Source organism: Nyctereutes procyonoides, unplaced genomic scaffold, assembly GCF_905146905.1.
Source record: "Nyctereutes procyonoides isolate TBG_1078 unplaced genomic scaffold, NYPRO_anot_genome, whole genome shotgun sequence".
Classification (NCBI taxonomy): Eukaryota; Metazoa; Chordata; class Mammalia; order Carnivora; family Canidae; genus Nyctereutes; species Nyctereutes procyonoides.
The window spans coordinates 5,156,515-5,177,168 of NW_026575020.1; the positions used below are offsets into that span (position 1 = coordinate 5,156,515).

Here is a 20,654-nt window from a genome sequence, read left to right on the forward strand (position 1 = left end):
AATATCAAAGCATCTCAGACTGTCATTTTAGAAGTCTTTTCATTGATAATACACTTTTTTCCTCCCAAGTGTGTTGGAACAGGGGTTTCTGTCTTTCCACATCACAGAAGAGAAACTGGGGCCCTAAGATTGGGAGCGGAACTCAAATCAGAACTCAGATCTCTTGAAACTGATGTCCTGTAGGGAGTTCCTGCAGGGACTGAGGAAGAACAGAAGCCCAGCCCCAGGCTCTGAACCTCGCTCTGGCTTCCACCTATGAAGGAAAAGTTTCTCCAAGTTCAGCCTGTGCATCTGCAGACATTTGCGGAGCATTTGCTGTGGGTCAGGTTCAAGACAAGATGCTCACAGCCTAATGGCCCCACCACCCAGATAGACCCTCATGACCACACATATGGGGAGTGCAGTGGGAGCAGGGTTCCCGGCCTAAGTAAAGAAGAGGAAGGAGCTAAGGAAGGCTGCTCAGAGGAAGTGGCCCTGAGCTGGATCAGGAAGCATAAGCTAGACAAGGAGAGAAGGGGTAGAAGAACATAATGGGCCAAGGGAACAGCATCTGCAAAGGCAGAGAGCCACGCAGAAGCATGAGAGCTCCTACGCCCTGACCCCAGGAGTAGCCAGGCCTCTGTGTTGAGTAGTTTAACCTGTTTACAATACAGAGCGCTCTCCCAGGGTCAACTCGTGTCCTCTTGACTCCCTTCAGCTTCAAGATCATTGTCCCAGGTTGATGAGTTTACTTCCCACCCTCAGTACTGCATATTGACTCCCCCATCCATTCGATGCAATCTCTTGCCCACCTGTCAGGCTCCAGGTACAAGCCTCGGAGGCCTCTGGCTGTGAGATGCTCCTGACGACAGGCTCTGCCTCTGTTTCAGAATCTCGGCGAAGGACCATCTTCGAATACCACCGTGTGGAGCTGGACCCCAGCAAGGTCACCAGCACATCAGCCGTGGAGTTCACCCCACTGCCAAGTGAGTAGAGTGTGCTCCCACCGAGGGAGGGCATTCCACTGTCCTGGAACGAGCTTCATAGTCAAACAATCTGGATTCCATTCCCGGGCCCACAACCGACCCCCGTGTGGGTACGGCCACCTAATTTCTCTGGGCTGCCATTTCTTATTTGTCACATGAGCCTTACACCACTTCCCTCCCAGAGCTGTGGTAAGAGTCAGAACCACAGTAGGTAGAGTTGAGGACATTAATGGCAACTCTGCCACTAACTGGCATGTCCAGAGGTGTGGTTTGTACTTGACATGTGACAGCTATTGTTATTAACACACAATTAAAACCCAAGATAAATGTACCTCTGAAAATTTTTAGACTGAGCCCCCAGGAAAGATAATCCAGGAACTGAATGAAATGGTCCTTACATTTTTTTGGTTACATTTTCCTTAGATGAGGAGTAATGCCAGAGTCCAGAGGCAGGAGGGAATAAGGCAATTTAGCCAGCAGTCCTCCAAGAACCATGGCTCTGGCCCTCTGCCCCACCTCTCCCCCCCACTCACCTATAGTTTAGGGCACACCATGGCCGAGGCCCCAGCTGCTGCCCTGGACCCCACAGGATCGGATTTGGATGCTATTCAAGATGTGGTCAGGGCAGCTGGGGAGAGCGAGGGAAAGGAGAACAACACTCCTGTTCTTGCATTTTTATTTTCTTATTATTTTTTAAAGTTTATTTATTTATTTAAGTAATCTCTATGCACAACTTGGGACTCAGACTTATGACCCTGAGATCAAGAGCCACATGCTGTCCAGACTGAGCCAGCCAGGTGTCCCCTGTTCTTGCATTTTTATTTTTTTAAAAGATTTTATGCATTTATTCATGAGAGACAGAGAGAGGCAGAGACATAGGCAGAGGGAGAAGCAGGCTCCCTTCAGGTATTCTCCCAGGGCACTCCATGTGGCACTCCATTCCAGGGACCCCTTCTCCTTGCCTTCTGGGGCATTTCTTGCCTTGCCTTCCCTTCTTCTTCCCTGGAGATTCTGGAAGCAGGGTGGGTGGAGAAAGAAAAAGGGGAGGAGGAAAGTTCTTGAACACTAGGTCTGTCTCAGCAGAACTCAGCAGGTGTCTTCCCCTGGGAAAGAAGAAGGACACACACACCATGGGGTCACACAACTAGGACCCCCTGATGGTCACAGCCCCATCCCTACCCCAGCTGTCCTCTTTCTATGCAGAAGAGACCCAGGCCTGAGAAGCAGGGGTTCCTCAAGGACTGCTAAGGGCAAACCTCAAGTTCTAGAACTCGAATAAACTGCACTTAGGAGCAAGGACATCCAAGGGCAGGGTAGCTGCCTGGGCGGAAGTGAAGCGTCGTGGGAATCATTTCTGGGACACTGTCTGTACATTTCAGCCACTTCCCACCCCTCCAGTGAATTTTGTGAGCATTTAATAGCACTTAGGACATCTGAAATTCAGATGAGAAATAAAGGTCAGTGGGTTGTATTCATACCCCACCGAGGCTCCCAGGCTTTTTTCTCAGGGCCAGTTTGCCTAGAGCCTTTTAAGGAGCCTCCAGAGCCACTGGGAATGAGCAGGCTGTGGGCTCCCATGTGGTTGCCTATGTGGGTACAGTAGATGGGGCAGGGTCAGCGCTATGGGACCTATGCAGGGTCAAAGCTATGATTTGAACCCCTGGAAGGCCGGTTAACTTGGGCCTGAGAAAACTCTGCATCTCCCCCACCCCCATGCAGGATTTCTCCCTTACCTTTGGGTAGGGCAGGACTTAGCCAGATTCTTCCAGAAATATGGATGGTCCTTCTCCAAGCCATTGCACTCTGTGGCTGATTCCTCCTGGTCACTCTTCTGGAAGACACATGAAAAGGTGACACAGACTCAGGGTGGGCGCTGGGGCAGGGAAGCCCCCACTGGGACCTCAAGGCTAAGAGCTCAGGCTTTTGGCTCCCGCAGACCTCAGTTCAAACCCAGACCTGCCGCCCCTAGCTCCCTGACTCTCTAAGTCTTCTCAGTTCCGTCTCCTGTAAAACAGGGCTAGCAAACTGCCAATCCATCAATTCTACAAACATTTGTAAACTGCCTACCACGTGCCGGGTGCTGTTCTAGGTGCCCTGGATACAGCAGCACACAAACAGCTGGAGAGCTCTTCTTCTACTGAAAGGACACAGTGCCACCTACAGCCAGTCCCTCCCACAGTGACTGAAGGTGACGCTGTGCCCACAGCAGCTTTTCTCCCACTTACCCAGGGCTGGTTCCCAGCTGCCATCTTGTTGGGGGTCCATGGAATGCAAACTGGCTCCCTAATCAATGGATTGCAGTCATAGCCCAGAAAGACTCACACAGTGAAGAAATGGGTGTGACAGGTACTGAAAGAGTGGCTATTTTTTCTGAGTTAGTTGTCACTTCTTGCTGTTGTCATTGTGTTCTACTCTGTTCAGCTGCTCATCACATGAGCCCTTGTGCTGCACACAGTTCCTCTGGGTGAGGGCCTGGCTCTCCTTGTAATAAAACACACAGGCTCTGTGGCAGCTGCTGCCACCCAGAGATCACGCTGGTTCTCTTCAGTGGGTGGCGCTCAATTGCAAGTGAACAAGGTTTAAAATCCAGCCCCCCTACCTCCTGCCCCCTTGGCCCTCTCTGCTCCTGTGCTTGGCTGGTGCCAGAGGAGTCCGTGTACCCTCTAGCAGCCCGCTCCCACTAACTCCTCTGCTCTCCAGCCCTGCTCCAGGCCAGGCCCCAGCTGTGGCTCCTCCTCATGCCTATGCTCCAGAGCTTGTCCACTCTGCCCAGCCCATTAGCATTATGGCTGCTGTTGGGAACATGGCTAGAACATGCTCCTCCTGAACCTCTACGTTCAACGTCTTTTCTGCTTGGAATTCTCCTCTTCCAGGCTTGCTTCTTCCCTTTTCTCAATCTCTGCCCAAATGATTTCTCCTCAGAGGCCTTCGCCAACCTCCCCAAATAGAACATACCTCCATGGCCATCCTGCCTCCCCATCCTGTGCCACTTTTTTCACAGCCCACTGCCAGAAACCCTAGTCTAGATTCTGTTGTCTGTGTGTTGTTGGCCATCTCCTGTGCTAGACTGCAGAATCCACCCAGACAGCTGGTCTGTCTGTCTTTCCCTGTTCATCCGTGCATCTCCAGCAGCTGGGACAGTGTCTGCCTGTGGCAGGCACTCAATAAATATTTGTTGAAAGAATGAATCGGCGGGTGCCTGGGTGGCTCAGTTGGATAAGGGTCCCACTCTTCATTTCAGCTCAGGTCATGATCTCCGGGTCTAGGGATTGAGCCCCTGTTGGGCTCTGCACTCAGCAAGGAGTCTGCTTGAGGATCCTCTCCTTCTCCCTCTGCCCCTCCCTAGGCTCGCACTCTCTTTCTCTCTCTCTCTCTCTCTGAAATAAATAAATCTTTTTTTAAAAAGAGGAAGAATGAATGAAGGCATGCATGAATGAATGAGTGGATGAATACCTGGTAGGTACACTGCAGAGAACGAGTAAGATCACACAGTCAATCACTAGCAGCACTTACTGGGCTCAGCATATGGCCCACACTGTCACAGACCCTCTCCAGTGTTACTTCATTTCATCCTCACTGCACATGTACCAAGCAGAGAGCATCAGGATCCCTGTTTTATAAATGAGGAACTGAGGCACAGTGAGGTTCGGGAACTCCCCAAGTGACATGTGAACCCAAGTGAGCAGAGAGATCCACATGGTCCCCCACCTCCCATCCCAGGGTAGGTCACTTCCAAGAGGAGAGGGAGAAGAAAGGAATGGAATTATGAATGCCTGGTTTACCCCCACAAACAGCAGTGCTCAGGCTTCCCTGGGAGGAGGTGAGTGAGGAGGTGAGTGAGGAGGAAGAGACAGGCCAGGCGAGGATTTCTGGCGCCAATCCCCCCAACATGGGCCAAATGTGAGGGAATGGGGGTGCTCCCAGCTAGCACTGGTTGGGGAGGGGGCAAACCAGAACATCTTAAACATCGTTTTCTGTGATTATAGCCAACAAAAGCATATTATAAACATTAAACTTGCTAGAAGACTAGCTCTTACTTGTTCCTACCACAAGAGGAAATAATACTCATGTGAGGTAGCAGCCTGGTAGCTAACCCTACAATGGCAATCATATTGCATTATAAAGGTATCAAATCAGTGTGTCATACACCCTTAACGTACACGATGTTTATGTCACACATATCTCAAGACAAAGAATCCTTTCACCCCTGTAATTGCGGGCAACAGCCCAGCAGAATAACTTCCCAAACTAGGTGAGATCCCTTGGTCCATGCTTCGAGGCCCCTGTAAGTTTCCTTCACAAGCCTCATCACAATGATAATTACGTAGTTCTGTCTGTTTGATGATCTGTTTGGTGTCTGTCTGCCCCTAGGACTGTAAGGCCCAAGAAGGCAGGTACCGGGACTCACTGCGCAATCCTCAGCATCAGCTCAGGGCCCGACCCCCCGGTTATGGAAGGAGGGAGGAGGACAGGGGAGGAGGGAGAAAAAGATGGAAGAATCAGGGCTGGGCTCAAGTGAGGGTGACATTAATGACCACGAGGGTCCCTGCTACACAAAGACTTCGTAGCCCTGTAAGGGCCCAGCATTTGGGAGAGTTGTGCCTTTCAGAGGTCCATGGAGGTCCATGGGGGAGGGTGTGCTGCTGAGGGATAACAACCGCCTTCTCTCTTGCAGCCTGCCTGCAGCATCGGAGCTGTGACGCCTGTGTGTCCTCGGACCTGACCTTCAACTGCAGCTGGTGCCATGTCCTGCAGAGGTGTGTTCCCACGAGTGGGCTGTGGGGGAGGGACAGAGGGAGGCCCCGCCCCCTCCCAGTGCCTCAGGCCTAGCTGCCAACATGAGAGTCTCTCTAGCTAGTCTGCTGTGCCCCCGAGGACTAGAATGTCACAGGAGTGAATTTTTCCCTGAGGCCTGTGACCAATCAAGGGGACTATACTACAGGGTCCCAGTTTCTAAGTTTCTGGAAGACCATTCAGAGATCCCATCTACTGCAGCTTCTCCTCACATGCTGGAAGGGTTGGTTCATCCCTCAGCACCACTTCTCGAAGAATGGTCCATAGCTGGGAGGATCCCAGTATCAGCTGGGTCTCGTGTTAAATATGCAGATTCCTGGGGCCCACCCCAGACCCCCAGTATCAGGATCTCTGGGAGGGGAGCCCAGGAGCCTGGATTTCAACATGGCACCTCATCTGCAAACCAGTGTGAGACCTGCCAGTTCCAGAGTCCCATTGCCATTGGAGGAGAGCCCTGTGACCCTCATACATCACCTTAAGATCTTTGTCAGGCTGTAATGGGATTTCCTGAAAACCGGGGGTATGGAAATTGTGGGCATCTGTGGAAGGTTAGGGCAGGCCACAAAGCTGTGTTAGCTTGGTTCTGGAAACGGGAAATTCTGGATGTGATTTGGGTTCAAGGATAAAGTTCTTAAATCCAACTCATCTTTCACTCCTTGTTCTGAAATCATTTCCTTACAGATTAGACTCACAATTTGAGCCCTGTTCATCCATCCAAGATAAATAGCAGGAGGGGGAAAAAAACCATTTCTGTGGGGACTCGAGCTCTCATGAGAGTGGGAAGCCCTATGAACTCCGAGAGCCTACCAGGGCAATCTTGCAAATTGCAAATTACAGAGTCTCCGCATTCCTTGCAGCTGTGGTGCATCTGTCAGCGTTTCCTTCGCTGCTTTCAAATATCCCGGTGCAGAAATAGAAGCTTCTGCCTTCACAGGCGGCCTGCCCAGCACAGGACACAGCCCAGGCCAGGAGGAGAGGGGCTCCTGAGTGTTCTTCCCACCAGCTGTGCTCTTATTCACTCTCCTGGGGCCTTAGTTTATTTTCCCTGTAAAATGGCCTGTGGGTATGTGACCTGGGGAAAGATGGGTGAGGAATATGCCATCATTTTAATTTCTCAACCTACCAAAGAGTATTTTTGCAAAGTGTCCAAGGCTCTGTGCTCAAAAGGCATGGAACCTCAGAGAGAATACCTAGGGTAGAACCCACGTTGTTTCTTCCTGGAGCGCAGCTTTGCAGCGTGGTCCTTCTAATGCACTCTCACGTTTCCGAGCCACTGTCTCAGCATGGAGAGATAGCCCAGATGACCTCAGATGAGCCCTGGGATCCTGGGGCTGGCTGCCACCACATGACTCAGCGTCCAGCCAGAGCTGAGCCATGAGAACTTTAAAATGGGTCAGATGAAAGCAGAACCCTCACACTGACACATCCCCATTTAAAACATACGCCCAAAGCCAGAGACCATGACAGTTTAATGAAGGAGGGAGAGGGCAAGGGGTGGGGGAGGGCAAGGCCTTGAGTGTGGACATTGCCTTTGCTGTGGTCATGTCAGCTCTGGGACAGAGAAGCTCCGGCAGGGAGCAAGTGAGGTTGATGTGGGGCTGAAATCCTGTCCCCCAATGCCCATGGGCCTGGGCTCACCCTAGCACGGCCCTCTCTTTGCCAGCTCTCTGCAGCCTCGGCACCAACTGAGAGCTGACCCCAGGTCCCTAAAGAGCCAGCGGGCAGGGCTGATGCTGAGGGGCTGGCCACCGGGGTGTCTCCCACCAACAGCTGCTTGCAATCACCCTGTGGGTTCTCAGCTTCCCCTTCCTCGCCACCCACTCTGCCTTCCGCAGCCTCCCAGAGCTTCCCCTCCTTACCCAGGGGCTGGATCTGGTTTAGACAATTTCACTTACGGTAATGGTATCTTCCTTTCATCCCACATTGCATCCCCAGCCCCAACCCCAAGGGCCCACTCCGGAGTCTCAGCATGGCCTTAACTCCAGGATTTGGCTGAGGGAATGAAGGCCCTAATCTTTGCTTTACAGCATCACCGTGAGGGTCCCATGATATAGTACAGGAGTAGCATATGGCTGGGGCAGCACCTGGCATTCAGGAGGCACTCAATAGAGGCCATGTCTCATGCCTTTCTCTGCATCTGGGTTGGTTGGCTCAGGGCTTAGAATGTGATGCTCTTAGACCTATATCAAAGACTCAGTCCTTGGGATCCCTGGGTGGCGCAGCAGTTTAGCGCCTGCCTTTGGCCCAGGGCGCGATCCTGGAGACCCGGGATCGAATCCCACGTCGGGCTCCCAGTGCATGGAGCCTGCTTCTCCCTCTGCCTGTGTCTCTGCCTCTCTCTCTCTCTGTGTGACTATCATAAATAAATAAAAAATTAAAAAAAAAAAAGACTCAGTCCTTGAAAGAAGCAGTTACTTTGGCTTGAAAAGAAACTTTAGTTTCCAGCCCCCAATAGACCCCCTAATCCTCTGTGCTCCAAAGTAGTGGGCACAAAGGACCGGGGGGTGTCAGGGGAGGAGGATGGCTTAGTTCAGCTGTCCCAGCTGCAGGAGAAGCATCTCAGACCCTGAGGAGGCATCTTCAGAAGAAAACACTGACAGTGCTCAGAAATCCTCCGCCTCACCAGGTCTCCGGCAGATGGGTGGGCGGTTGCTGGTGAAGAAAATTAACTAGCCATGAATCCTTTCTCAGCACTGGTGGCTCATGATATTATCCCTCCCATGCAGATGTCCCAGAGCTTAAGTAGGGCTTAGTGGATTCCCTTGGCACCAGAGTGAAGAATGGAAATTTGAGCATGGAGAACATTCTCTGGTTCATTCTCATACCCCCACCCCTTCCCTAGGGAAGTTCTTGGCATCTTCCAGCCCAGCGGAGCTGCACAGTGTCCTTTCCTGGGATGCTGGCCAGCCAGGTTTTCATCTCTCCTAGCCTCTGACAAGACCCTCATTTCTGCCCTTTAATGATCACACAAGGAGGTATGGGCTAAATCTGCAGATGTCCACCTTCAGCCCAGCCTCTGCTTGTCAAGTTTAGGTCTCTCCCCCAAGAAAGACAAGGATTATCTGTGAATAAGCGAGACTTTCCCCAGAAGACATTTGTGTGAATTCCCTGGATTCTCAGCAGTTTCATAGCAGCCTAGAGCCAAGAGGATCTTAAAGTTCATTTGAGGTTGTGCAGTCCTTCTAGCTCCCTATACACGCATCTGGACAGATGTGGCCCTGGTCCTGGGGAGGTGGGTGGGGGGTGAGTGGAGATGCCACAGACAGCCTCCCTTCCTTCTGAGGAAGGAGTATTTGGGGAAGGGGGCCTGGCTTGCGATCCCAGAGCTGCCTGGTGCTGAGGAGGGCACCTGCCCAGTGGTCTTGATCACTGCAGCCCTGGGAGATCGGCCCCCTCCTTGCCATCATCATCGGAGAGCTGTTAATGAACTGGGGTGGGGGGGGGCAGAGTGGAATGAAGGGGAGGGCTTCTCTGTCAATCCATCACACTTCTTACCTTTTGGTCCCCTTGCAGATGCTCCAGTGGTTTTGACCGCTACCGCCAGGAGTGGCTGGCCTATGGCTGTGCCCAGGAGGTAAGAAGCTTCAGTGAGTCCAGCTGTGGGGAACAGATAGGGCTGCCAGCAGGCCCCTCCCCCAGTAGCTCTTCCCAAGGCATCTTTGGCTCTTGGTGAAATTCTCCTCTCCATCTGGGACTTGTTTCTCAGACTGCTCTGAGCCAGTTAGATCAGACTTGGGAGATTTTAGAGAGTTCTCTGGGTTCCTAAGAAAAGCACTTCTGGTGACTTGGTCTTGGGCAGGCAGCTCTCTGGGAGCGCTTTTGGTGCTTGCAGAGGTACGTTGGGCATGGTGTTGGCCACAGCTGGATCCTCTGGGAGGCTGGTGACATTCTCGGAGCAGCTGCCGTGGCTCCAGCCCTCAGGCTTTTCAGGGAGGCAGGTTTTCCTGGGAGTGAGGAGGATTGTTCCAGGCACCTCCTCCCATTTAGAATCCCATACAGGTTCCTTCTCATTGATGGAGTCTTCTAGAATGCTCAATATTTTGATTCTGGGTGGGGAGCATCCTATTCTTCTTACACCTTGTACCAGCAAAGACAGGTCCATTCACCCATGCGTCCTTTCCCCTTCCCTCCCTTCTTGCCATAGGAGCACATTGGTATGCCCAGCACTTCACTGCATGCTGCCCTACACCTGCTCTGATTTAATCCGAACAGCCCCAAGAGTTGGGGGCCAGTGCCCTCCCCACCTCCCACCCCACCCACTGCACCCCTGCTCAGAGCAGGAAAACTGGAGCAGAGAAAGATTTAATGACTTGACCTGCCTCTCACAACTGGTGGGATATGAAAGTTTCAAAACATAAGCCCCCAGACCCCACACTGTGTGCTCAGCACTGCTGTTATTAGTAAGGCTGGATGAGCTTTCTCTGGCCCGAAAAGAAATCTTGTCTAGCAGCCCACTTCTGACATTGGCTGTGGTGGATGTACGGTTTTGCTTTATTTGTTTAAGATTGGCATCTCGGCTCCTTCCTCGAGGAAGGATTCGAAGCAGCTGACAGATAAATTGCCTTGGAAGATAAGACGTTTTCAGGATAAAGTGGAAAGCTCAGATGCACTCAGGGCCTCTCCCCGGTTCATTTGCCACACTTGAACCATGCACTGGAATCTTAAGTTTTCTGGCACCTGAGGGATGGAGGTGCTCCTTCCATCCTCCCATTTGAGGGCTATTTTGTGTGTAGCCTGCCTGCCGGTGAGGGGCTGCAGGGCTGGGTCTCTCTTGCAGGCGGAGGGCAGGACGTGTGAGGACTTCCAGGACGAGGGCCACGACTCAGCCTCCCCCAACAGCTCCTTCAGTCCATTTGACGGCGACCTCACCACCACCTCCTCCTCCCTCTTCATCGATAGCCTCACCACTGAAGGTGAGGCCAGAGCCTGGGTGGGGAGCAACAAGGGAGAGTAGCTATGGGGCAGGGCTACCACCCTGGAGCATCACAGCTGCCTGGACAGGGATTCTCTCAGGGAACAGGAATTGCCTCGACTTTCACAGATGAGGGACCAGGGGCCTGGAGAGCTGGAGTCACTTGCTAGTGAGAGGCAAGGCCGGGTTTGGAGCAAGTGGACTCCATACCCAGACTCCAGCCAGAGTGCTGGCCCACGGCAGGACTGTGGGATGGGATTCACCGTGGCAAGGGGAAAGCTAACATCCCCGCCCAGGGCCAGCTGTTCTTTGTAGGCCACCTCAGGTAATCGTAATAGCAGTCCTCACAGAGCCTGTGAGGTCTTATCAGCCCTGTAGCAGGTATGAACTCAGTCCACACTCAGATGTGAGCCAAAGTTTGCCTGGTCTGTCTGTCCGTCTTTCTTTCTTTCTCTTTCTTTTTAAAAAAGATTTTATTTATTTATTCATGAGAGATAGCGAGAGAGAGGCAGAGGCAGAAGCAGGCTCTCCACGGGAACCCGATGTGGGACTCGATCCCAGGACCCCGGGATCACAACCTGAGCCAAAGGCAGATGCTCAACCACTGAGCCACTCAGGTATCCCAAGGCAAATATTTTAAGATATTATTCAGCCCATCAGAGATATATGGAAATGGGCCCATAGGGGCAAAGTCAGTTATTCGGGGTTACCTGAGAAATAAGTGGTGGAATATTCTTTCCACGGTGGAATATTCTTTCCTACCTTTCTCACTGCAGCCTAGAGACCCGGAGAACCAGACCCATGGGTCTGGCCGAGGGAAGTCCTAGAGGAGGGAGCAAATGATAGGCGAGCTGACATTTTGAGGGTCCTGACCATGTGCCAGGTAGGGTGCTAACATTATGCAGGCATCAGCACTCACTTGGTCCTTCTAACAATCCTCATGCTGATACTGTCATACCTCATTTTATAGAGGAGCCACTATGGTTCAGGGAGGTCAGTGACTTGCCCAGGGTCACACTGCCAGGAAAAGATGGAATCAGGTCTCACCTGGCTTAAAGCAGCGATCTTGCCCCTTGACTGCTTTTCTTGGTGCTGAAAAAAAATTTTAAAGGTCTTTGTGGATCCGGGGGACTGGAAAAAATAGTGAAGGGGTGAAATGCAAGGCAGATAGGGTAGCTTCCATTATTCTGATATTGTCCAGGATTAACAAGGAGCAGGATACGGTGCAGGTATTTAGAGCATATATTCTCAAATGAATTAAATGAAAAAGGAAAAAGAAGAGATGGGAAGTTGGTAATCCAGCCCAGGAGTTAAAGGCTATCTCACATGGCCTGTCTTGGGGTACAGGGAGATGTGAACGAAAGGGATACAGCCAAAAGTGACCCGCCTTGCCAGGGCAGAGCCAGAGAGCAGAGGAGTTAGTGGGAGCAGGCTGCTAGAGGGTACACGGACTCCTCTGGCACCAGCCAAGCACAGGAGCAGAGAGGGCCAAGGGGGCAGGAGGTAGGGGGGCTGGATTTTAAACCTTGTTCACTTGCAATTGAGCGCCACCCACTGAAGAGAACCAGCGTGATCTCTGGGTGGCAGCAGCTGCCACAGAGCCTGTGTGTTTTTTACAAGGAGAGCCAGGCCCTCACCCAGAGGAACTGTGTGCAGCACAAGGGCTCATGTGATGAGCAGCTGAACAGAGTAGAACACAATGACAACAGCAAGAAGTGACAACTAACTCAGAAAAAATAGAAGCTGACAACTAACTCAGAAAAAATAGCCACTCTTTCAGTACCTGTCACACTCATTTCTTCACTGTGTGAGTCTTTCTGGGCTATGACTGCAATCCATTGATTAGGGAGCCAGTTTGCATTCCATGGACCCCCAACAAGATGGCAGCTGGGAACCAGCCCTGGGTGGGTGGGAGAAAAGCTGCTGTGGGCACAGCGTCACCTTCAGTCACTGTGGGAGGGACTGGCTGTAGGTGGCACTAAGTCTTTTTGTCTGCCAGTGGTAGATGTGGACTGGGGCTATGGTGGATTTTCAGTGGTCTAGATGTGGAACAGATGGATTTGAATCAAGTTAATTTTCCAATGATGCTGAGGGTGATGTTGGCCAGTTTGATTAGCCAGTTCATTATTTTCATCTTGCAGTAACAAAATAGACTCAGAGTTGTTTTTAGTCCCTGTTTGTTGAAATTCCAAAAGAAAACGTCTTTCTGTTATAAGTCTACAAATTCGTTTCATTTTACTTTGGCTTTTTAGAGGTGTTTTTTACATTGGATTTTAAAATAATTATTTAGTAATTAAATTTTGCTTTACATGGTTCCAAAGTAAAATCTATAGAAGCAGATGTATTCAAAGAAGTCTACTTTCTAATTTTCTTCCCTCCACCTGGTTTTCTTTCCCCTAGAGGGGGATTTTTTTTTTTTTTTTTTTTTTTTTTTTTTTTTTTTTTTTTAGTTCCAATGGGCTTTTACTGAGGTAAATTAACAAAAACCAAGATTTTATCAGCCATCTTTTCTGAGCCTTATAAACTCAGCAGAGACTCTGGTCCACACACGTGTACATATAATACAACTCATTACAATGAAAACAGAGTCCCCCCGGAACATTTGCCAATTAGCAGAAAGCCAATTTTCCCCTTTCCCCAAATGTTTTCAAATTTTTGAATCCCCACTGTTCACTTCTCAGGGGGAATTGGTCCCTTGTGGCTAGGAACACTGGAATTCTATCCTGTTTTTACTGAACAAAAAATATATTTCTTCGAGGTTTTTTTTTTTTTTTTTTAAGCTTTTATCTATTGAGAGACAGAGAGAGCACAGTGGAGGGAGGGGCAGAGGGAGAAGGAGAAGCAGACTCCCCACTGAGCAAGGAACACACAGGGCTCCATCTCAAGATCTCAGACCTGAGAGTTAGACCAAGTTAACCAAGAGTTAGACATTTAACAGACTGAGCCACCCAGGCTCCCCTCAGGGGTGGGACTTTTGAAGAAGGAATAGTGAAGGAGAGGAAGGGCATCCCCTCCAGGAGGAAAAGTTTATTCAATAGTTCAGAGGTCTGAGAGGTCTCCAAGTTCTGGGGAGCCTTGGGCAGCTTCGTTATGGCCACTGCCACGGTGTTGAGTCATGGAGAAGAACAAGAGGAAAGAAGACTGGGAACAAATTGTGAAGAGCTTTGAACATCTGTGAGCAAAAGGGAAGCCAGAAAAAAGCCTTTTTAAAAAAAAAAATATTTTAATTTATTTGAAAGTGAGAGAGAGCATGAGAAGGGTGAGGGGGCAAAGGGAGAAGCATAAGGAATCATGTTTCCAGAACCCTGGAATCATGACCTGAGCCAAAGGCAGACACTTAACCAACTGAGCCACCCAGGTGCCCCCAGTAAAGGCCTTTAAAATGGGTGGTGGAGGTGCAGGAGGGGAAGAGGCACAAAATGTACAAGCTATAAATTGTGGATTGTTCCATTTGTTTCGTGTTTTGGGGCTTTGAAGCAGTAAGCCTCAGTCCTTTAGAGCATTTTCCTGACATGGAACTCTTGCTTGCTGTTCCCCACAAGAATCTGTGGGGAAGACTCACAGGAAGGGTCAGCCAGTGGAACTTCTTGAGGAAGCCACAGGACACACACCTGGTGGTGTAGAAAGAGTTACAGGCATGAAATCTTTTCTCCAAGTTGTGCACCAGAGGAGGTCTTCAAGCGGATTCGCACTTGTGGTACCACCCTACCCCTCCCAGTCCTTCCTCAGCTTCCTGGTTCCCCTTAGGAAAACGGGCAAGGTCCTCACCTTGGCTTTGCAGGCACCCACCCCACCCCCAGCCTCATCTCTCACCGTGCCCCACTCACACCCTCTCTGCCTTCCAACTACACTGCAGTGCTTTTTATTCCCAACTGCTGACTTGGGGCCTTTGCTCATGTTTTTTCCTCTGTTTGGAACCCTTTACCCCAGCCCCGTATTTCACCCCTCTGTCTTGACACCCATTGTCTGGGTGAGGCCCCCAATCAGAGCTTCATTATGCTGAGTTTTAATTTTCACTCCATCTCCCTCCTTTGTTAATTCCCTGAGGGCAGAAACCATGTCTCCCCCCAGTGCTTACTCCAGGTGCTCAACTCAGTAGTAAACATCCAATAAATATTGCTTGAATGAAAGAACAGGAGACTAGGAAAAGTTGGCTTGTTTGGAGACTTCTACAATTACACTGCTGTGTGACTTCAAGCAAGTCACCTTCCCCTCTCTGTGCTTCCCTTTCTTTGCCTCTAAAATGAAGGATTAAGGGTGCCTGGGTGGTTCAGCTGATAGAGCGTGAGACTCTTGATCTCAAGGTTATGGGCTTGAGCCCCACATTGGGTGTACAGATGACTTAAACATAAAATCTTTAAAAAGTAAAAAAGAACAAACATAAAATGCAAGGTTGGACTAAATCTCCCTCAAGTCCTGTCTACCTACAGCAACCAAAGCCATAATGATTCCACTAATCTTACACCTTCTCTTTCTCTTTGAAGATGATACCAAGTTGAATCCCTATGCAGGAGGAGACGACGGTGAGTACAGAGCTACCTGCCACTCCGCATCAGACCCACTGCCTCTTGGAAGCCCCCTGCCACCCCCAGAAGAGGGTGCAGCAGTCACCTGGCCTTTTTGTTACTGTTCTGAGGTGGGGAGGACTGCAACAACAGCAACCTGAGCTTCCAGACCCTGGGCTGGGCTCCTGGGCCCATGAGATTGAAGGAACAGTTTACCTCTAGACAGTTTTTATCAGCCAGGAACCTCCAGAGATCTGTCTGGACTGGTCACTGCCCTGAAAGAAGTGAGAGGAGGAAGGAAGGGCTTAGTAGGCACGGCAGCGTGGGGCCTGTCACCATTGGCCTCAACTCTTGTCCCCATGGGCCTCCCAGTCAATGAGGACTAGAGACCAGTTTCTCCCACATCCAGTTTCCTTTGATTCCCTGCCCAGGTTGGCAAAACATACGCAAAAGTTGTCCATCCACCCCACTTTTTATAGGGTACCAGAAGTTGGGGTCCTTTGCTCCCAAGATTAACTGTGAGGAACAGTCTCCTCTCTGATGATGTGACATGGCCCCATGCTCCTGCCCCTCATCCAGAGCCAGCTCGGGCCTTTGCTACAACCGCTGCACAGTGGAGATGAAAATACCTTCCAACTCTAGGGACTGGGGATTGTTATCTTGGGTTCCTGCAGAGGAGAAGAGGCCATTGAGACAGCAGGGTTTGATGCAGTCTTCCACCAGAGATGAAGCCATTACCGCTCTGTGGGCAGCAGGTGTGAGTGTGCATTGTGTCTAGGGCGGCAGTGAGGAGTAGGGGCTGGGCCACATTCCTCTCGCTCTGTACATGCACTCAGCCCAAATACTGATCATCAGATCTCCAGGGTCACTGTGGGCTGACTATAGAGCGGCTAGCTCAGGGCGTGTCACCTCACCTGTCCCACCTGTTGGTAGATAGTGGCACTAACCATGTGCTGGAGTGCCCCAGCAGTTTCTCTCTTGGGTTTCTTCTGCTTGCAGAGAAGAAGGGAAGGGGAGAACACTGATTGGGATGCATGCAATGTCCTATTAAAAGTCCCCACTTCCTGTTGATTACCATTCTACCCGTTAGCCATGTAAAAAAGTATTTGATATTTCTTTTACTTATATGCTCCTCTATCTTTTCTGCTTTATTGTCTCCACATCCCTTTAGGGTAGGGAGAAAAAGCAAGTAGCCACTCGAGGTAATATGGCAATATAGTTTCTTAGTGACTGGCCGATTCTGTCCTTGGAGCAAATCAATTCAACTCTCTGTATTTCTGGTCATACAAGAAAGGGGTAGTACTGGATGACCTTCCAGCTTGATAGTCTATGGCAATACTCAGTGTCCTCTGTGGGATATATTTCAAATGCTCAGGATGTTCTCAGAGATTGCCTGCTGGTTTATTAGCCCTCAGAGGACCTGGTTCACTCTTTTATTGAGCTCCTACCATGGGGCCCGCCATTTTTTCTAAGAGTTAAGGACAGAGAGGTGAGTAAGACACTGTCCTTGCCTTCCAGGAGGCCACAGCCTGATAGGAGACAGTGACAGATGAAAATATTGTCACTTTGTTATCAAAATAGCTAATACTTATTGAGGTCATCCGAGATACCAGCCCTGGTCTTCAGCAGTTGAATGATCTGGTTTTAAACCTTAGGGTTTTAACACTAACCCTATTAGGTGGTCATTATTATCCTTGTTTTACAGAAGTGAAAGCAGAGGCACAGGGAGGTTATGTAATTTGTCCAAGGTCACACAGCTAGTAAGTACCAGAGCCTAGATTTGAACCAGGTAGCCATACTCCAGATCCAAAACTCTTCACCATCACATAACCTTTGAGAACTCCCCAAAAGCACTTAAGTAGCATGGGTATTGGATAGAACTTCTCTTATGATCCTTATTAAACATTTGGGCAACTTTTAAGTGATCTTGGAAAACCACCGGCACCTTGCCAAGTCCAACATTAATGACATACTCATGATTCTACTCACTCCCACTCTACCTATGTACATGTTTCATAAGCAGACCCAAAGGTTCTGCTGGTCTTCCCCTCAGAGATTTTGTCACAACCTGGGACTTTGTGTTCCCACCTCCCCTGCTCCCCTGTAGCCACCCCCAACCCTGCTGGTCTCTCCACAGGCCTTCAGAACAACCTGTCCCCTAAGACAAAGGGCCCTCCTGTGCATCTGGGCACCATCGTAGGCATCGTGCTGGCGGTCCTCCTGGTGGCAGCCATCATCCTAGCTGGGATTTACATCAACGGCCACCCCACCTCCAATGCTGCGCTCTTCTTCATTGAGGTCAGTGTAGCATTTGGCCATAGCTCTGCCATCAGCATTCCCCCGGCCACGGGGTGCTTGCCTGGCCCCACCTCATCCCTCATGCCCACATGCCTGACTCCTGTTCCTTCCTGAGGGACCTTCATTGACTCCACCCTGGCACACTGTGCACTGGCTGGTGTCCTTGTAGCCCCCAGGACTCCCCCAGGAGGGTGCACCCCTTTCATCCTGTTGAACAGCCTGTCCATCTGCCTTTTGCCCCCCACCCCCATTTGTGAAAATCAGAAGATTCTCCAGAGGAAAGAAAGAAATCACTAGGAATTGTGCAGCCAATCTTTAATGCTTGGTGGTCTCTCAACCCCCAAATTCCAGGCCTGGTGCTCATTCAAAGCCATAGTGGAACTCAGATCTCTGCTTCTTTGCCTGCTGTGTGGGTTTTTAGGTTAGAACTGTTGAGACTTGGTAATCATAAGAGTTGCTCTCTGGGAGCTTTCACTGAGGATGCTATGGTTTGGAATGTCTCAGAATTTGGACGAGCCAGTTCAAGTATAGCCTGGGGAGTAAAAGCCAGCCCCTTTCTCTTTAAATTTTATTTTGTTATTTTATTTCTTTAAGATTTTATTTATTTATTCATGAGAGACACAGAGAGAGGGAGAGACACAGGAAGAGGGAGAAGCAGGCTCCCTGTGGAGAGCCCAATGTGGGACTCGATTCCAGGACCGTAGGGTCACAACCTGAGCCAAAGGCAAACTCTCAACCACTGAGCTACAAAGGCATCCCATCAGCTCCTTTCTCTCTGGGCCATGCTCCTGGCCACATTTCTCTCAAGCACCTGCTCCCATCCCCTGCTCTGAGCCCATGATCCAGCTTGGCTTGTGGTCCAGTGCTGCTGCCTCTGTGCCTGCAGCCTCCCACATGAGGATCACAGGCCCACTGAGTGCCTCACTCAGGCACAGGTAGCCTCCTCCTCTTTGGTTAGAAACCCCTGTTTCTTGTAAGGCCTCACCCGTCAGCCTTGAGTTTTAGCCCCACTGGGTATCACCCAGACGACTGCAGATCCCCAGCCACAGAGATGCTGATGGAGCAGGTCTGAAATGGGCCCAGGAATGTGCATGTTCATCAGCTCCCCAGCCAACTCAGCTCCTCAGCTGACTCTGCTGCAGGGCCTGCACTGTCTGGAGGGTTATCTTGCCATTTCCAGAACCTCCCAGATCATTCCTTCTCTTACCCACTGCCTCACTTTTCACAGTCTCAGGGTTCCACTTGGGATGTTGCTAAGGCTCTTATTACCTGTGTCCTGCAGTCCATGCTGTGAGGGGTAAAATGATCTCCTCCCAAATTCCTTGGGCACGCAGCAAGGCTCCCAGCAGTTGAGGGATCACGGTAGGAGGGAAGCTTCTGCAGAGTGGGGTTTAACTCCACTGGCTCACAGTAGCCCCCTCACCTCAGACCTTGTAAAGAGAGTCTTGGTGCTCAGCACTGTCCCTGGGATGGGAGTGGGGGGGGGTCCCAGGTGGGTGAGGCCATGCCTGCTGACTCTGTGTCATGCCCCCCACAGCGGAGACCTCACCGCTGGCCAGCAGTGAAATTCCGCAACCACCCCAACCACTCCACCTACACGGAGGTCGAGCCCTCGGGCCATGAAAAGGAGGGCTTTGTGGAGGCTGAGCAGTGCTGAGAGCACCAGGTCTCTCCATGGAAGGATAGGAAAGAAGACCCCAGGACCCCCCCAAAAAAAGACCAGTCAAAGCAAAGAAGTGACTTTTCTTGGCTTCCTCTGAACATCCCCTGTGAAGATGGAGATGAAACCGTGGCTTATGGTGCCAGAGCCACAGTGTGGCCTTCACATACCACGTCCTGGAGCAAGGGGCAAAAAAGCAACCACAAGAGGTTTTTAAGGGACAACAACTAATTTCATCCCATTTTGATGGGAGCAGTCTCCCCTTCTGGGTCTCTCAATGGTCTCCTCCGTGGATCCCAGAGGCCCCTCCCACCTGGAGGTGGCCAGATGCCCTGCTCCAGTCACCTAAGGCCTTTCCCTATGACACAGAGAACAAGACTCTAGATTGGGGCCACAGCCTTGCAGGGTCCATAGACTCCAGAGCTGGTCCTCATGGCTATGGATGCAGTATATTTTGCCCCAGCCTCGGTGGCTCTGGAAGTCTGAAGAAGTTCTGGCCATCTGTGAAACACAGCCATGGCTTTGGCTGGTGTGTCGTCATCGAGGAAAGCCAAATGGGAGGAGAGGAAAGAACTGGTGTGGGGAGGAGTTGCATTTTTAGGCTTTACTCCCTAGAATTACCCTTTCTGCTGAGAACCAGTCCGTCTGCATCGAACGTGTGTGCAGCCCGCATCATGGGCTTCACCCCAACTGCGGCCCAGCCTTGGCCTGGCGAGCTGTGCTGGCCACGGCTGCATCCACGGCTGTGGGGGCTCTAGATTCTGAGGCACATTTGGTGTCCATCATGTTCCCTGGCTCGTCCTGCTGTCAGCACCAGGAAGTACCTTCAAAGGCAGGGCCTGCCAGACTTGTACTTTTCCTCCTCTGAGCTAGATTTTTATAGCCATTAAAGAGAAGAAGCCGGGTACCAGGAGGGCTTCTGGAGACAAACTCAGCAGGGGACTTCAGCTGGATTCTGTTGAGGAGCAAAGTTGCTGGAATGGATGGGAAAGAGGAAGCTGGCGTGGGAAGGAGAGACTTTCTATGGAAAACCTTGACCTAGAAGGTGGCTTCTATCTCCCCAGCTCTGCCGGAAGCTTTTGGAAAAAAGTGTTTTAGGCTCCCAAACTTAACCTTGGTTTTAAGGGAATTCTGTCCCAGGGATGAGTTGGGGCTGCTTCTGAAGAGCATTTAAAATTAAAATCTATAGCTCAACCTCATTCAAAGTAAAGAATATCAGCAGCAAATAAATGTTAAATCTGTCTCTACGTCGTAGTCACGTCCTTTTATGCACGTCGCCGGGTGACATTGCAAAAGAAAGAAGTTGGTTTCAGTACAAGGCCTCCTGAGGTGGGGGGTAGGGAGTCTGCGAATAACCAGACATTTCCAAACACTTGATATATATATATATATATATATATATATATATATATATATATACATAAACCAGACAAGGAAGAGCTATGGGGAGGGTCAGAATGTGAGAAAGAAAAAAGACAGTGCAGCCAAGAGAATAGGGTTCTTTCCAAGCTTCTAAAGGA

General features: G+C 50.5%; 1 protein-coding gene across 1 annotated transcript in view; it reads left to right on the forward strand.

Annotated features, from left to right (window-relative positions):
• PLXDC1 (plexin domain containing 1) overlaps positions 1-20,381 on the forward strand; it is a 61,220-nt gene extending 40,839 nt beyond the window's left edge. The window contains exons 8-14 of the mRNA XM_055328980.1: positions 870-965; positions 5,641-5,722; positions 9,273-9,333; positions 10,537-10,672; positions 15,156-15,194; positions 17,314-17,474; positions 19,012-20,381. Of these exons, the coding sequence (XP_055184955.1) occupies positions 870-965; positions 5,641-5,722; positions 9,273-9,333; positions 10,537-10,672; positions 15,156-15,194; positions 17,314-17,474; positions 19,012-19,131 (695 nt within the window). The 3' untranslated portion in view covers positions 19,132-20,381. The remainder of the gene's footprint in view (positions 1-869; positions 966-5,640; positions 5,723-9,272; positions 9,334-10,536; positions 10,673-15,155; positions 15,195-17,313; positions 17,475-19,011) is intronic.
• Positions 20,382-20,654: the final 273 nt, after the last annotated feature.